The 17,909-nt window shown below is 53.7% G+C and overlaps 2 protein-coding genes across 2 annotated transcripts in view; one reads left to right on the forward strand and one right to left on the reverse strand.

The window, feature by feature from the left end:
- SIL1 (SIL1 nucleotide exchange factor) overlaps nt 1–11,986 on the forward strand; it is a 94,060-nt gene extending 82,074 nt beyond the window's left edge. Inside the window, exons 8-10 of the mRNA XM_041417956.1 lie at nt 7,555–7,651; nt 9,631–9,795; nt 11,510–11,986. Of these exons, the coding sequence (XP_041273890.1) occupies nt 7,555–7,651; nt 9,631–9,795; nt 11,510–11,860 (613 nt within the window). The 3' untranslated portion in view covers nt 11,861–11,986. The remainder of the gene's footprint in view (nt 1–7,554; nt 7,652–9,630; nt 9,796–11,509) is intronic.
- A 4,407-nt stretch (nt 11,987–16,393) lies between these two features.
- The window catches only part of CTNNA1 (catenin alpha 1), a 116,913-nt gene continuing 115,397 nt past the window's right edge, over nt 16,394–17,909 (reverse strand). Inside the window, exon 18 of the mRNA XM_041417771.1 lies at nt 16,394–17,493. Within this exon, the coding sequence (XP_041273705.1) occupies nt 17,206–17,493 (288 nt within the window). The 3' untranslated portion in view covers nt 16,394–17,205. The remainder of the gene's footprint in view (nt 17,494–17,909) is intronic.

Raw genomic sequence — 17,909 nt, forward strand, 5'->3', positions numbered from 1 at the left:
TGCTCGGGGGGAGAATTCTGTGCAAAGCTGCCCCACCGCGGGGTCTGAGGGGCTCACTAGGGGTCCTGCAGCAGCAGCAAAGGGCTGGGAAGGACCTTGGGTGTTCTGTCACCATCAGATCTGGAGCCAGGTGGGTGGAGGCATGCAGAGAACAGGAATGTGAGGAAGAGGAGGAGCAGGGAGGCAGGAGCCAGCACTCACACTCGCACCCTGAGGCGGCTGCCAACGCTTCTGGGAGCATTTCAGTCTCCCCGTCTATAAATCAGGGGGTGCTTTGAAGGCTCTGCGATGAACAACATGGGATGAGCTCGAGGCCATGGTATTAATCCTGCACTATTGTTCTTGTTTCTTGCTGTGTTGGGATTTTTTAAAAAAGAAATCATCACAATTTTTGAGGGCTCTGGCTAAAATGGCACAGAAATAAATGAGTTCTGCTCACACTTGGAAAGCATCTCCTCATTTTTATTAATGTAGCCTCTGATGAAGCACAGCCCATCCCTCGGCACCGGTCCCTGTCTGACCTACAGTAAATACCAGGCTTTCAGGAATCCATGAGGAGTGTTTTGTAAGTGTGGCAGATAGAGCCATAAGGTTGATTTATCCTCAGAAACAAAGCATCAGTTTGGGTGATTGAACACTGGGGGGATTTCCTGGGATGCCTTTCTCCATGCACTGTGGAGCGCTTGCCTGTACCTACCTAAAGGATCAATCATTCACCACACTGAGCTGGAAGAGAGCTCATGCCGCTCCTGTGACCACTGCAGGTGGGACACGAGTCACCCAGTCCAGCCCTTGTGTCACAGAGGGGTGACAAGCCCTCCGAGTGGCCTGCACAGCCCATCCTTCACCATCAGAACAGAGAAGTCAGGCTGACCTTGATGGGCTGACATGGCGGTGGCAGTCATCCTGAAAATCCCCAAACCTCTGTATTTTATCATAAAATAGTCTGTGGGTTGTTGATTAAACCCATAGAATCTGAGCTGTCAGCTCAGGCTCTTGAAGCTGCACCCCCTACTTGCCCGGGTGTCTGTGGGAGCTCCAGGGACAGATTCCCCCTGGAGCAGCCCAGTGAGGGTCAGTGACAGTGCTGGTGTCCTTGGAACCAGGGGCTCATGCTGGCACTGAAATACAGCTCAGAGCTGGCAAAGCCAAGGGTCAGGAGAAAAGGGCTCTGAGGGTGTCCTTGGAGGCCTCACTCCTGCTGGGGCAGTGAGATTCCTGCCTGGGCTCGCTTTGGGGCTGTGTGTGATTTCCTATCTGTTTTTGTGGGACCATTTTTCCTTATTTCTATAAATAGAGACAGTCAGTTTGTTTGTGTGTGTTCAGCAGAACAATCTGGTGTGATTGGTTTTGTTCTGGCACCTGAGATTTTACTGCCAGAGCTGGTATTCACTCTACTCTGCTCCCTAGAGAGGTGAGGAAGAGGAGGGGACTCAGGCCCTGTGTTCCCATTGTTTTCTCTGTGCTTTGGACACCTCTTTGATTCTGCTGACACATACAAGTGCTCCAGCTCCTGCATGCCATGCCTGGAATGTTGGGTCACAGCTGCAAGGGCTTTCTGCGGCCCTGCAAGGTGTCTTGCTGCAGCAGATTTGTTATTCTGTATTTTAATTTAATTACTTTCTTTTACAGCTCTTTGTATATATCTAATTACCCATCTGTTACACTGTGTTAGGGCATCACAGCTCCTGGGATTTTTTCCTGTTTTAAACACTAAACTTGCCCTGCCTGGGCTCAGGTGAGCTGTGTCTCCATCCTGCAGGGCTCCCAGTGGGTTCAGGGCTCCCAGTGGCTCCTGACCACACCAAGCTCTGCACTTCCAGCTCAGCGTTGTGACTGCAAAGGCCCAGGAGCTCGCAGAAGGTAATTCCCACATCCGCGATGTGGCTGGGAGCAGCGTGCTCCAGTTAAACCCGATGTCACTGTGCTCCCAGGGAGCCTGGGGTTCTCTAATGGGATGTAACAGCCCTCCTGCTTTCAGAGGGGATGCTGGAGGGCTCACAGGAAGCTTGCCTCTCTCTTGCCTGGGACACAGATACGTGGTTGGAAGCCAAGCCAAGGTTCCCCCAACTTTCTCCAGGTGCCTTCCACGTTGTTCCTGCGTCTCTGGGATGATTCATGATCCCAGCTTTGAGTATCACACCAGCCCATCAGAACCACAGAGCCACATACTCAGCTCCAATTTCTTCTCTGCAGTTCTGTTCTCCTCTTAGCAACAAATACTCCCTAACCTAATTGCTCATTAAAAGCCGTGCTGTGTCCCTGTAATCCAGGATGTCACAGGCAGCCGTGGTGCTCTCCCAGGGATGCCGCTGCTCCCCCGCCACGGCAGCGAGCGCCTGGCTTGGTAGAAAGTGAGAAGGCAGCATTGCATTGAAGTGAAGATTTTCATCTTCTTGGGGATTTTTTTATATCTCTCCTATATTCTGGGCTTTTGAACATCTAACATCTCTTTCATGTTTCACATCTTCCATATGAAATTGTTGTATTGTGTTGCCTATTGAAACCTAGTTTTCCTTTTGTCAGGTTTTCCCCCCTCACCCCTGCTTTCTTCTCTGCTGTATTTTGATCAGTGTAACGACTTAGGGCTCCATTTTTCTGTGTGGTTTTTAATCTCCTTAAGTCGTATCTCTGAAGGCCTTTGTCTGTGATAAACTCAGGTCTGAGCTGGTGCTTGGAGAAGAGGATTTTTAGGCCAGTTCTGCTGCATGTGGCCCTTGGGGGTGACTGTGCCTCATCCCTCCTCCTTCTCCCTCCAACACTCACAGGCAACCTTGGTGGCATTGGGGTTATTTTATTATTATCCTGTATCTCATATTGTGCATGCAAATGTCCTTTTCCATAGCCTGGGACTGTGGAAAGCCTCAGTTAAATGTGTGTTTTGTGAGGGATTCACCCATCCTGTGCTTAGGTGTCGTTTACTGGCAGAGCCAGGGTATCATTTTGGAGGGCGAGGAGGCTGCAGGGCTATTGATATGGAGTTGTCCCAGTTATCCTCCTCTTAGGAAGGAAGCTAGGAAGTTTGGAGGGAGATGTGGATACCTGGGAAGTCATGGATTCAGAGCCATCTGGCTCACTGCAGCTGCTCCATGGTCATTTCCCACAGGGATAGTTCATAGCCAGAGCTTGGAGTGGGGAAGGAAGCCGTGTTCTCCTTATGTGTCGCTTCTCACTTGAACTGTTTGAATGCTTTTTTTTTTATTTATTTATTCTTCAACCTGCAATGTGAAATTCAGTCATGCAAGTATTAACGAGCTGCTGATCACCCTGCCTCTCTTTTCTGCCCTTGTTCAGTCTCAGATTTACAGCTCTAGTTTGGGCTGGAATTACTGACACTATAATGATCTGTTTTATCTCTCTATCTATTATTTGTCAAATAATTTTAACATGTCTGTGCTTACAAGAGCTGTCAGAAACCCTCCAAACACTGAGAAGGATGAAGAAGTCATTGGCCTTTTCAAGTGTGACCCTTGTGTTGCTTTGTTTTCAGGGCTCATGGAAATGACCTTTTCCATTGCCTGTCAAACTGTGACCCAGCTGTGAGGGTCTGAGAGCCCCAGGAGCCAGACAAGGCACACTTCAGTCCTGTTGGTTTGCTGTTGTTTTCTCCATTAACAGATTTCAGACTGAAAACCAGGGAGGGAAAGGGAAAGAGGGGGAGGGCAAGGTAAGCAATGCTGCCTCGCTGCCTGTTTCTGAACCTCAGGTTACAGCACAAGCTAAATAGACTACACTAAATTTTTTAGGCTGTTTCACAGACTTGCAGACTTTGATCCCCGGCTTTGATTTCCCAGGCGGCACCGCAGAGCGCTGAATCTGAGCAGAGAAGAGACCCATTAAGCCCCGTCTAGCCCGGTGATTATCATGCCTTTGCACCAGCACCGGGCTTTCATCAGAGCTCAGCTCTGCAGCCTCGGCTCCCTGTGCCTGGGGAGGTGCCAGGGCAGGAGGAGCGCTGTGCCAGCAGCCAGGCAGGGGCAGCCCCTCCATCTCACTCCCTTCCACACCCTGCTTGGTCCTTCCCCACCTGGCTTCAGCAGGATGCCCAGGAGAGGAGGTCAGCCATTCTTTCCCAAGGTCTCATGCAGTTTCTGCAACAAGCAGGCCATGCAATAAATATTCTCTGTGTGTCCTTGTCAGAGCAGTAGAGATGAGGGCATTTGCCTGCCTGCCCTGCTCTGTGCCTCCAAGTCCTCAGGTCCCTCCGCACCACTTGGCTTGCTTTCTTTTTATTTTCTAATTTAAATCTAATTTTGCTGCCTTATTGTAAGTTCCCACCTAACTCCAGAGCTGCTGTCGCCTCAGGGCTGTGTTGCTGCTTTTCAGTCTTCCCACACCCATTGCATGTGCAGTCTGCAAAAACTTTGAGAAGTCTCTCCTAAATTTGTGCACTTGGGGTCGTCCTAGGAGGAGTGGAACAAGGGTGTCTCTTAGCAGAGAGTACTCTTGAAAAACTCCTTCATCTGCAAAGTAGAAACTGCTTCCATGCCAGGAGTTGCCGGTGAAAATGCACAAATGTGGCAGCATGGCTGGGAGGCACAAGGAGCTCAGATGTGCAGCAAGGGCCACATCTGGAGGGGATGTGCTGTGACCCCACAGCCAGGCTGGGCCCCCCAGGGCAAACTGGGGCTGTTCAGCACACGTGGGTCTCTTTTGGGAAGCTGCATGGGCCTGTATTGAGTCCCTGTAGCCTGTGGCTGTTCCTCACCTGGGATAGGGGCTGGTTAATCTCATCAGTGCAGCATTATGGGATGTCACCATAGGCTGGCTCAGCTCTGGCCCAGCCTCAGACTCCCGTTTCAGTGAATTTTGTTGCAGATGCCACCATCCTGTCTCCATTAACAGATTAGCACGGCTGAATTTCCCATGCGAGCGCTCCACTGTCTGTCTCATTGTGTTTATTTTGTTCAGGCTGCTTTTCCCTGGGCTTGACAGTGTAATTTGTACAGCTCTCTGCTGAGTTTTCCAAACCTTCAGACAAGCTTTTTTTTGTTAGCATGAAGCCAGGACCATTGATAGCAGAGACAGAGCAACAGGAGCATTGAGAAGCGAGCGGCACACCCACCAGCCAGGAAGGCTCCCTCACCTCCAGAGCTGCTCCTTGGCAAAAGCTCCATGGTTCAGAGATTTTAATTAGATCAAATCCTCCAGGTGACCAGCCAAGTATTAAAGCATACCAATTTCTCAGCTGTGTCTCTTGCTGTAAGAGTTTTTATTATTTATTTTAGGGAAATGTGACAAAAGAGCTTGAAATCCCAAATGTGCCGTTCTCCTTGAATGGCACCAGGAGGTCTCCAGCCCAGGGGATTGTCCTTTCAGTGCACTTCTACTCAGCAAAGTGCCTTCCTGCAAGCTGCTTCTGCATTTGCTCTGGTCTCCATTGCCCAGAGGGACTTGCACATGAAATGGGATCAGGTTTTTGGACCCCATGCTGTTGGGGCCATGGCTGTGGCTGCAGGTTAGGCTGGAGATGAATGAGAGCCCCAGTTGCGAGCTGGGGGAAATGGCCTTGGGCCCAGGAGTAGCGTGGGGATAGGTGAAGTTTTAGGGCTTGTGCTGTTTGCCTCTGCTGACTTCCCAAATCAGTCTCCAGCCCATTCAGAGATGCCATTGATGGATCATTGCACAACATATTGGGATGGAAAATTGCAGGAGGAGACTCTTCTGCACCTCCTGGCATGGGGAGGTTGGGGATGGGTTCCTCATGGTGGATGTGTCAGGTCCCACCTGACCCAGGCACTGCAGAAGCTGGTTTGCTTCCAGGGATGCTGCAGGGCTGGTACATGGGGGTCTGAGAATTGTGCTGCGAAAATCTCATGTGCAGGAAGATCCTGGAGCTCTTGGGTTTGTTCATTCTCCCTCCTGCCCTGTCTGGGCAGGTCACAGATGCCCCCACCTCAGCAGAGTGCCAGTGCCATGGCTGTACCTGGATGTCTGCTGCAGCAAGCAGGTGAGGAAGGAGAAATCAAAGGTGGTTTTCAACAACCACCCTTTTCCTGCCCTGAGGTCAGCCTGGTATTGCCAGCTGGGAAGTCCCACACCAGCTTTGCTCTGAGCAATGGTTTTAACTCCAAGCTGCTCCTTGCCTAGCCCCATTTGTCTCTGGTTTTGTTTCTTTATGACCCTGCCTGCCTCTGTGTCTCATTTCCTGGAGGGGCTGGGCTGTGGCTGCTGCAGCAGCTCCCTGGGAGCAGCGGGAGCTGCGGGTGACCTCTGTCTGGCACAGTGCTATTTCTGCTTCAGAGCCCAGCAAAGGCTGCACTGTGGAGCTGCTCCTGGAGTGTGAGAGCACCGGAATCAGGGATCAGACAGCTGGCACACTATGCCCTGACTGTAAAAGCCCTGCCAAGGAGGGAGCTTGCAGCGTCTGATGGCTCCACCACCTTCCAAGATGCATTAGAAGTGGGCTTGCAATGTGTCAGCATAGATAGGGGGAATGGTCTGTCTGTGTGTCTGTCTGTGTCCCTGGGCAGCTGCTGACATCCTGACCTGAGGTTTCAGCCTGTCCTGGCAGGCAGGAGGGCGGATTTATCCACAGTAGTCCTTGGAGAGGAGCTCTTGCTGTGAGAGGTGTGTGGGTGATCAGCATGCTCGCAGCAAGTGAGGGGAGGGGGAAGCAGGAACTGGAATATGATGGTTGTTCAGGAGTGGATGTGATGTGGAGTAAGAGGATTCACGGAACCAGGGAGCCACAGGGGAGGGCTCCTTGCCAGGGGAAGCCAGGTGGCATGGAGGGTGTGGTAGGAAGGCCCAGGTGACCCAGTGTGCTGTCCCCATCCCTGCTGCCTTCATTTCAGGTGTGTTTGAGGTGGCTGCAGGGTTTGTACATTCTCCATAACCATAAGCCAGCATTGGTGGGAACTGGGGGATTTTGTTTTGGGATCAGGCTGGATTGACCCTTGTTCAAGTCCACTGTGGGGTGGAAATAGAATTAAATAGAACCACTGAAGTTGGAAAATCCCTCCCATACCACTGAGTCCAAGCCGTGCCTGATCCCATCCTTGTCCCCAGCCCAGAGCACTCAGTGCCACCTCCAGCCCTTCCTGGGACACCTCCAGGGATGGGCACTCCAAACCTCCCTGGGCAGCCCCTGCCAATCCCTGAGCACCCTTTCCATGGGGAAATTCCTGCTGCTGTCCACCCTGAGCCTCCCCTGGCCCAGCCTGAGGCCGTTCCCTCTCCTCCTGTCCCTGTTCCCTGGAGCACAGCCCGACCCCCCCGGCTGTCCCCTCCTGTCAGGAGCTGTGCAGAACCACAAGGTCCCCCCTGAGCCTCCTTTTCTCCAGGCTGAGCCCCTTTCCAGCCCCCTCAGCCTCCCCTGGGGCTCCAGTTCCCTTCCCTGGACACTCTCCAGTCCCTCAGTGTCCTTCTTGCTATGAGGGCCCAGAACTGGGCACAGCCCTTAATATGTGGCCTCAGCAGTGCCAGCACAGGGGACAATCACTGTCCTGGTCCTGCTGCCAACCCAGTGCCGCTACAAGCCAGACCCAGATGTCTCCCACCTTGCCCTGCCCCACTCTGTTGGTGACCTGACTTCTGCTCTCATCCCTGCAGCAACCCCAAAGTGCAGATTGAAGCCATCGAGGGGGGTGCCCTGCAGAAGCTCCTGGTTATCCTGGCCACAGAACAACCCCTGGCTGTCAGGAAGAAGGTGAGGAGTGGGGCTGCACCTCTGGGCAAAGCTGGGTTTGTGCTGAGCTCCATGTAAACACCCTCAGAACAGGGACATGTGGAGAGTGTGGGACCCCCGCTGCTCCCCACACTGGGTGGGCTTCATTCCCAGCGGTGCAGAAGGGGGGCCTGGGTACCAAACCACCCCAGCAGCACCAGTGGAGCCTGCACTCCCCCGGCTCTGCAGATGTCCCCCCAGTGCCAGCAGTGGCACTCATGGTGGCTCTGCCAGCCTGTGGGGACAGCATGGTGCCACAGCTCCTGGGGGACACGGGCGAGGGTCCCCACGGCAGCACAGCCATCACAGCCTGACAAACATGGGAGCTGACGTTTGGAGGAGCTAATTGCTGCAGCCAGCCCTGTGTCCTGCCTTTGGCAGAGGCTTTGGAGCAAGAAGCAGCACCAAGAGCCCCAAGCCAAATGTGCAGCGCTGTCCATCGGGCTGGGGGCTTCCTCGCCCCCTCCCTGCCTCCCTGCTGTATTCCCTGGAGCATGAGATCCCATTTCCCTCACTTTAGTATGTGATGCCATCTCTGTAACACCACCTGGCTGCTCCCAAACCCCAGCCCTGCTTTCCACAGGGACCTCCTGCATGAGGGGTCCAGCAAGGTGGGGAGACCACTGGCTCTTCCATTCACCTGTAATGAGCTCCCTAAAATATGTTCCCTTTTAACCCTGGTAAGAGTCCTCCAGCAAGTGAAAGGCATAGGAGAAAGCTGTGGAACACCGTGTCACTTGGCTATGGATGTAAGGAGATCCCATGGGATGCTCCTTGCTCAGAAACTCCTCCCAGGAGTGCAGGTGGCTCACCCCAGAGCTCCTTTTGGGGTGGGGATGGATGGCTGGCCGTGCAGGGGCTCTCACAGCACTGCTGTGAACCACAGTAGTTCTTTCCAGAGAACCTGAGTGCACCGTGCTGGCAGCCTCTGCAGAAATGAGAGGGGTGGGCTCAGTGTTGTCCACATTCACACACAGCTGCATGAGACCCTCCAAGGGTTGAACCCTCTTTTCCAGGAGGACAGAGGTTTTAATTTGCAGCTCCTGTGCTGTGTGCAGTGTCCTGTGTCTCCAGACCGGATCCCAAGGCCCGGCTGGTGGCCCAGCCCGTTCCTGCACAGGGCAGCAGCCCCGGGCTCCCGGTCCGATGGTTTTTCCGCCCCGGTGCTCACAGCCCTGCACGGCAGCGAGGCCAAAAGTGCATTCCTTCCCTCCGCCGTCCTCTGGCCCACGATTCAAAAGGGAGACAGCAGCATCTCAAATTCACCAGCAGCAACGCAGAAAACGGAAAATAGAAACAAACGGGAGCGGGGAAGACGCAGCTGTCAGCTCGGATCAGTCCGTGTGGAACCGGCGCGGCCCAGCCGCGTGTGGGGACCCGGGCAGGCCCCGACAGCAGCGCGTCCCCTGCCCCGGGCGGCCCGGCCGTCCCTGCGCCGCCGAGCTGTCAGAGCCAGCCAGGGTGACAGGCAGCGCTGGGCTGGCCCCTAATTGCCTCCTCGGCTCCGAGCCAAGCCCCTGGGGCACTGCGGGGTGCTGGGCTCTGGCTGGTGGCTCGTGGGGCTGCACCCTGACAGGGCCCGGGTCGGGGCTGGCATCCAAATCACCTCGCAGGGATCAGGCTCTGCTGGGTGGTGATGGACACTCCTCACCCCATTGCGGGGGTGAACGTGGAGAAGTGATGGGGTTGAGACTGTCAGGGGCTGGCCACAGGCCCCTCAGTGACAGCCCAGACTGGGTTTTGGATGGAAGTACCCATGATTTGGCAGTCTCACAGTGCTGGGATTGCAAACTGCTGGAGATGTCCTTCAGCAAGAAGAAGTTGGGGTGCATTTTCCATGGAGCTCCTCACAGATGGGCTGGAGCATATTTCTGCTGTCCCCACGGGGTGCCATCAAGAGGGGCCATGCCACATGGGGTGGCTATGGCCACCTTGCTGATTGCCCTCTCTCTCTCCACCAGGCTCTCTTTGCTTTGTCTTCCATGCTGAGGCATTTCCCCTATGCCCAGCAGCAGTTCCTCAAGCTGGGCGGCCTCCAGGTGCTCAGGAGCCTCTTCCGGCAGAAGGGGATGGAGCCCCTCCATGTCCGTGTGGTGACACTGCTCTATGACCTCATCATGGAGAAGGTGAGAGCTGGGGTGGCGTCTGGCCAGGCACTCCCCACCTTCACCCCTAAACCCAGCCAGGCCTGAACATCCTCACAGGACGAGGATGAGGAGGAGCCAGTCGAGCATCAGTGGGGATGAGTCCCCTTCAGCCCCTTGGCCAACACCACACCAGTGGCTGGGGGAACCCAGAGGAGCTAAAACCTTTGTTTGCCTTCAAGTCACTGCCACCATTTCCTCCCGAGAGTGTTTAAAACAGCAGGACAGTGGGGACACAAGTAGGAAATGCTGACCCTGGGCTGTGGTGTCCAGCCAAGGCCAAGGGACAGGCCAGCCCTGCTGGGTCTCTGCCTGCCAGAGAGCCCTTTGCCTGCTGCATGTCCCTCACTGGAGCCCAGCCTGCCACATTCTATGTTTTATTTTCAAATACCCTAGATTACTGCTGTAAGTGTCAGTTTAAAGCCTGTCTTTCCTTGCCATGGCTTGTTGTTCAGTCTGTGCGTTTCCCTGACTCCAGAGAATGGGAATTAAATCCACTCTGGCTCAGTTTATGGCCAATTTGCCCTGCAGATTATGGCTGCTCTAATACCTGGGTTGCAGGCACGGCAGAGCAGCACCTCTCTGTTAAATCAGTTATTTTCCAGGAGACTTTGTAAAGGTGCAAATTATTTTAGCAGGTCTGAAATCTTATCAGGTGCTGACTCTAACATGATCCTGTTAGCTCCATGGAAAAGGAGCAGACAAAGGCATTTTGACTCAAACCATTCCCATTTGATCCTGCTGCCCATTTCCCAGCTCTCCCCTCCGGCAGCCCCATCTGTTCCTTCCTCGGTGGGTCTGGGACAGCCACAGCCTGGCAGATTCTTGGGTTTATGTTAAAACAGCGATTTTTAGCTGCTCTTTGGATTGGGAATGCTGTACCCTGGGTGCTGGGGGCCTGCTCCGAGCTGGGGTGGCAGGTTTGGGATGGGCTGGCTGGCTGTCGGATGGATTGGTTTGGAATCATAAAGCACTCTGGCAGCTCTCACTGTGAAACAGGAGTCACTGGGGCTCTGAATGCTTCCGCCTGCCACATTCCTTCCTTTTCACCCCAAATCCTGCCTGCACATCATCAGGCAGCTCTCAAGAGGACCAGGAGAGGGAAGGTCTCCTTGGTGTTGTCTTTCCATGTCCCTGTCTGGAAATCTCATGCTATCAACAGCCTCTCCACCAAAGGGCTCACAGGGTGGTGTGGGGCAGTTTCCCTTCCTCCCCCTGGTCCCCTTTCCCATCTGGGCTGGTCTCTCTCACTGTAAGGGATCCAGCCCCCTGCAGAATTTCAGTACTGGGGTTCAGTACTGGACCAGGCTGGCAGGGGAAGGTCTGGCTGTGGCTGGAGGAGACTGAGATCCCCATCTGGGAGGAGCAGCACAGAGCCAAGTGATGATGTTCATTAGGTGCTGCAACCACCTGTCAGCAGGAAAAAGCATCAGACCAGAGACTTTACAAGTCTTGCTGAGCGTCCTGCCCCTGAGTCCCCTCCCAGGCTGTGTGACAAAGAAATCCCCAGTCCCTGGGAGCTTTCCAGGGTGAACAAACAGGCCCTGTGGCCAGGGAGCCAGGACACAACCTCGCTCTGGTCTGTGGCAAAGTCCTTGTCCACGGTAAGTGGTACAGGACACGCATCCTCCTCTACTGTGTCACCTCCTGGGAGCAGTTCCTCTCTGACAGGGATATGTTCCACCACTTCCCACAGATGCTGCTTCAGGACTCCCAGCATGGAGAGCAGATGGAGGAGAAAATCCAGCAGTACCAGCAGGTCAGGCTGGTGCCGGCGGTGGTGGAGCAGGGCTGGTGTACCCTGGTGCCCAATCTGCTGGCCATGCCCGAGCATGACACCCGTGAGAAGGTCCTCAAGCTGGTGGGGGTCCTGGTGGCCTTCTGCAGGGAGCACTACCGGGGGGACCCTGCCCTGGGCACCACCCTCAGCCTCCTGCGCAGTGAGTACGAGGAGCTGGCGGCTGAGGAGCAGAGGGAAGGGGACAAGGATGGCTACTTCAGGGAGCTCCTGGGCTCCATTAACACCATCATCCAGGAATTGAGGTGAAACTGAGGGTTCTGTCCAATTCCAGGGAGTTCAGGGTGACAGCAAGTTTGAATGGCACCAGTGCAGGTGCACTTTGGAATAAACTGTTGGACTAAACAACAACTTGTTATTAAAATACATTGAGGTGTGGGGAATGTCTTGTTTTCATGGCATACTGCTGGAAGAATGCAGGTGCACAATGGAGGGAACAGGCTAGGGGCTCAGCTGGGGAATTTGGGATTTGCAGAAAGGGAGCAAGTGGTGTTCCTGTGGGGGCCATTCTTGTGTCACTCCCAGGAGGGGATGTTTGAATCCATGCACTTCCTCCAGGCCTGGCAGAGCCCAGCTGGTCCTTTCCATCCCCCAGCCCTTGCAGGGCTCTGCCGCCAATGCCACCAGATCCATCCCCACCTGTGACCCTGCAACCACTGGGCTTTGTGCTCAAATATTTATGGCACCCTTGTACAGTGTGCTACTTGTCACTGTTAAGTAGCAGGGCTGATTATAACTATTGATTCTTTTTTGATCTTTCTCTTTTTGGGGTTTTAGGCTGGTTTTCTGGCATTAATTTTTTTTCCCTATTTTTATCTGAAATGCATTTCCCAGCCAGCCTTGCCAAGGCTTTGCTTTGTAGATTTTAAAAATATATATATCTGATGGTAACAGCCAGGACAAGGATGGGAAGGGGCTTTTCTGCTGGAAACCTGAGCCTCTGGAGTGATGCCAGGCCAGCCAGGGATCCAGCAGAACTGGAGGGGATCAGCACAGGGATTTCTCAGCCCCTGCCTAGTTTTGTCACTGTTTCACAGCTGGATTTAAGGTGGGGATTGTCTAATGCCTCCTTAGGGAATGAGCCAGGGAGAAAGCCACCAGCAGCCCTCCCTGTCCAACCCTAAAGGCAAAACCCAATTTGCTCTTCCTTGAAGTCTTAAACCTGACAACCTGTTTTTGAGCAGGGGCTCACTGGGGATGCCTGTGCTGGCCCTGGGGATGGAAAGGTGCTCGTGGGCCTCCACGACAGCTTTGGAGGGAGCAAGTGGTAGCTCCTGGTCAGTGCCACTTGGTGCCAGGCCTGGGATGGCCCCTGTGGCCTGGGATGGCAGCAAGAAGTGCCCAGGAAGGTCCCGGTCACCGGCAGAGTGACAGCCAAGGACGTGGAACACTCAAAGGAGGCCAAAAAATTATAACAAATAACAATTTCCTGGCAGCGCTGCTCCTGAGGCACTGGGCCCTGGCAGGGCACTCCTGGGGCAGAGGCTATGTGAGCTCCTGGGCAGTGCTGGCATCAGGGACCCCACACCCACACAGTGTGTCCCCCTGCCCAAAGGGCTCCAGGCTCTGCAGGGGGGTCACGAGCCCAAAGAGGGGTGGCCAGAGGGACCCCCTGGGTTTGCAGCCAACCCCTCTCTGCAGCTCCTGCAGGTCTCAGGAGTCATGTCCAGGCACTGGCAATGCAGCCAGTAGCACGGGGAGGTGGTGACAGCCATGGAACCTTGGAGGGCACCAAGTGGTGCCACGGGCAGCTGTGGCCAAGACTCAGCCTTGGGGGCTGCAGCCCATTCCTCCGTGTGCATGGCCATGTATCCCCAGAGGGAGACAGAGAAGTGCAGGTGAGCCCTGGGCTGCCTTCCCTGGCCATAAATGTCAGCCCAGGCCGGTGTTCCCACTAATGACAGCTTTGTGTCTCAAATGGCGCTGCTGGTCCACAGCCCGGGGCCAGGGTTGGGCCATCCTGTCCCAGCCGCTGTGCAGAGCCAGCCCCGCTGTGCTGGGAATCCCCCAAATTCCTGCAGGCACGGAGCAAGGCAGGGCTGGAGCGGCCCCAGGGGTGGGGGGTCCTGCGGCAGATGGAAACCTTGGGTAGGGCTCACTGGACCCCTTCTCAGTGCAGGTCTGGGAGGTGGGATGGGCACTTCCATCCTTAATTTTGGAGCTAACAGTCCCCCCCCCCCATTCCTCGAGCTTCAAGAGGGGGTCAAGTGTTAAGCGCTGCTGTCACACAGGTGGCCAGGCCAGGACCAGCTCCCGCTCCTTCCCCTTGCCACCCGCAAGAGCATCAGGAGGGCCTTGCTGGCTCAGCCTGAGCTCCCCAAATCCTGGCAGCCTTTAGGTAGGGAAGGGCTCAGAGCAGAGCCCAGGGGCTGTGTCTCCCTGGGACACTCCCCAGCCCCCACCATCCGCAGCACAGGCGGGCCCTGAGCCCTCAGCATTGGAGCAGCTGATGTGCCTTACTGGATTTTCCCTTTTCTCACCCCATTGTTGGGGTTTTGAATGCACTCGCTCCTCCCCTCCCTCTCTGCTCTCTTCTCAGTTTTGTGTTTGAGGTTTGGCTGTCGTGGCCTGGTTTGGACCCCGCACCCGTGTAAGCAAACACAGCTCGGTGCCCCACTCCCCTCTCCTGTCCCGCCCCCGACACATCCCAAAGGCGCTGGGAGCAGGGAGAGCTCGGAGTGGGAAAGGCGCTCATTAACGGCCATTAAATCGTGGCACGGAAACTTCACACACAATTAAAGAGGCATAAATTCAACGCGGCTCCATTCACCGCGGAATTGAATTAAGAGCACTTGAAATCTGGAATAAGACTTATCTCCTGAGGATTTAATATGGTTTCACTAATACACATTAGAAGATAATGTGGGTTCATCTTCCTGAGATCCCTGCACTGCCAGATCTGCCGGGCTCTGGCACAGACCCAGCAAAGCTGCTGTCCCACTGCACTGCAAAAAACCCCAGACCTCAATATCTTCACTGCAAAACCCCTCAGAACCCCTCCAGCAAGTACTCCGGCGTGCTCCAGGCGATGCCTGGGGAGCAGCCGTGGGGAGCTGGCGAGCAGGGAAATCCCACAGCCCTTCCCTGCCCAAAGCCACGGCAGGTCCCCCCATCTCCGCGGAGGGCAGGGAATCGGGAAGGTGGGGTTTGGCTCCTCGCTCACCGCCGGAGCTCTCCCGGCCGTTCGCTCCCTCCCGAGGCGAGCATCGTCCTCCGGCAGCGACAGCGACAGCACGAGCCCTTCCCCAGCGCTTAATTACATGGAGCAGTAATTACTGTAATTCTCTCCAATTGGCTCCCTAATAAAGTCACAGCTTCGCTGGCGGCCGGACCCCCTCACCGAGCCGCTGCTCCAGCGCCTCTTTCACACGCAGGGCTGGAATTCCCTGACACGGGATCGGCGCTTTTGGGTTTTGAACTCCTGGGTCTTGGGCTGGTGCTGAACAACCCGGAGGTGCCGGAGGGACCAGGACCGGGGCTGGAGTCGCTCCGGGATGAGGAACTGCCTGCCCCGGCTCGGGGCTCCCCTGCCCCGCTCCGGCCCCAGGATCCGCCGCTCCCCAGCCCCGGTGTCACCACCCCGGCCCCAGCTACTGAAATTGGGATTTAATGACACAAAATCCCCCCTCTGCTAAGGGGAGAGGCGTTTTCTCCCCTCCATCCCCTGCTGCACTCCCGAACGGAGCAACTAAGTGTTACACCAATAATGATTCACGTCGATGCCCTTCTCTGCTCCAAACCCAAACGCAATTCCCAGAGGAGCAATTCCTGGGTACAAAGAAAATGTGAGTTGAGGTTTTTCGGCCTCCTGTCCCCATGGCGTTCCTGCTGCTCCTGCACCCCCTGGGGCTGCAGCTCTCACCAGGGGAACCGCTTTTAATTTCTTGATACTCGATGTTTGTAGCATAAATTAAACTAAGATGTGCTTAAAAGATAAGTAAGTGTAAATTTGTCTGAACGTCTTAATAAAGGTTATTTTTTAAAGCTCATTAATACATTGTATAGGGGGGAGGTATTGGATGTACTCCCTAAACAGCTCAGGGAATGTCACCTTTAAGATGATACCAGGAGATAAAAGCCCCATATTGTATAAATGTAGTTAATAATTTTCTCTAAAAGAAGACCTACAGCCTGTTAGCCCCCAAATGGCAGTGGAGCACAACTCCCCCTCCGAGTCTGTTTACATGTTAAGGGTGTATGAAAACAGCCTATCAATCCAATGTTTAATAGCTGTACTCAAGAGGCTAAAATGCTTGAAAACATAATACATTTGGCAAAAATATCTCAAAAACTATTTACCTTAATTACGATCAGCATTACAGTAACATGACAACAATAACCTTAATACAGTAAATTATGACTGATTGAGATCAATAAAATTATAACATTTCAGTGCCAAGGTTCAGCTCTAAAATGGAGCTGCATCTTAGACACTGACTCCAGCCCAGGCTTTTCCAGCTCCACAGAACAGGCACGGTCGTGCTGCCCCGTGCAGGCACCGCTTCCCTGCACTCGACTCGACTGGGACGTGTGAAACACACTGAAATTCATAAAATTTAAATAAGACAGTGAAATTATACCTTGTAGCTATAGTTATCACAAATAATGTACAGTCTAAATTGCAGCCTGAGCAAACACGATTTCCTGGGTGCCTCTGGAAGCCCAAGGCGGGATGCAGAGCAATTATGAGGAATGAGCACAAAGCTGATTTGCATCTGAATGGCGGGGGGGGGCGATGGGGGGGCTGGGCCCGCTCCATTCACAGCACCACAATGCACCAGCTGGGAAAAGCAACTTTATTAGTGTCCCGCAGCAAAATACATTAGTAATTTGTAACCAGGCATTACAGTTCCCGTCCGTATCAAAGGAAGCGATCGGCCGCCCACACCGGGGGAGCTTCCGCAGGGATCGGCCCCGGGAGCTCCCGCAAGGGAACCCCCGGAGGGCTCCGGGGCAGCCCAGGAAAAGCAGCACCACGGCCCCAGGGCACCACCCAGCCCAGCTCCCAACACGATCCTCGGGAAAGCCCGGCCCAGGCACGGGTGTAGCGTTTTTCCAGCTGTTTTCCAGTTGTGCTCACACAGCCGGTGCCTGCTGCAATATCAAACTCCTCTGAGCTTGCTCCCTCTCCACCCCCACAGCAGAGATACACTATCACATACAATACTTTTAATTAATTTTTTTTTTGAGTAAAAAAATCTAATTTTTCTCTCTTGATCACCATGATAAACTGAGTCTCTGAGTAGCATGATCCAGTATTAGTGTTAACCGTTAGTGTTACTGTAAAATCCTCTTTGGTTATAGAATATTTCATTTAAAGCAAGATTATAAAAAACAGTTTCCAGCTAGAAATCCACCCCTGTAATCTAAAAGCCATCTAAATTACCACACTTCTGCAGGCTGAAGATATACTGATAGGACTTAGAAATTTAAGTATCTCCCCAGGTAATCTAAACAAAGTTATCAAAATTATATTAAGTAAATACATTTGGAGGAATAGTAAATTTTTGAAAAATCCTTAGGGTATTAAAAGTAGAGTTCTGGAAGTAGCAGTAGTGGGCTAGGGAAAAACACCCTCGAGCCAGAGCTCTCCTCTAGATACTCTCCATGGCCTTGAACTCGCTGAGGGCCTGCACGGGGTTCACGTGCTTCTTCTGGGATGCCCTCTTGATTTTCGTCTGGGTCTCGTCCTGTTTCTCCCTCTTGACCAGAGGTTTCTTCTCCGGAGCCTTCATCTTCCAGGAGACTGCCGGGAGGTTGAGGGAGGCCATGCCCTGGGACTTCTGGTACTTGGTGGACGCCACGTAGGAGGCCTTGACTGTCTGCACCACGGCATTCATCAGGTTCTTGGCTGCCTGGATCAGGGACATGGCACTGTCCACCTGCCAAGGGACACAGAGTTACACACCATGGAACCCTCAAACACAGTGTTCCACTGAGAGCACGACAGGCCATTTGAAAACCAATTTATATTTCTCCTCTGAAACCTGAGGCTCCCAGTTTGAGGCAGGATTTTTTTTGGATGCTCAGTGGTTACAAACCTGACTGACTTGTGCCACCAACACAGAAGCAGGGTTTGCCCCCTCTATGCATTTTCTGTATCAATGGCAATTGGAAACATTTGTATTCTTCCCTTTGCTTTTGTGACTAAGATTTAACAGTTGCCTATTCTCTAATAAGGTTAATAAAGCTGTAGTAATATCTTAATCACCGATAATAAATATTTAAATCGCCCTAGAATACTAAATTGTATTGGGAAAGAAGGAACACAACTGCATCACCAGCCAGGCCTGGAGCC

The sequence above is a fragment of the Onychostruthus taczanowskii genome, unplaced genomic scaffold (genome assembly GCF_017590055.1).
Source record: "Onychostruthus taczanowskii isolate IOZ18803 unplaced genomic scaffold, ASM1759005v1 scaffold107, whole genome shotgun sequence".
Lineage (NCBI taxonomy): Eukaryota > Metazoa > Chordata > Aves > Passeriformes > Passeridae > Onychostruthus > Onychostruthus taczanowskii.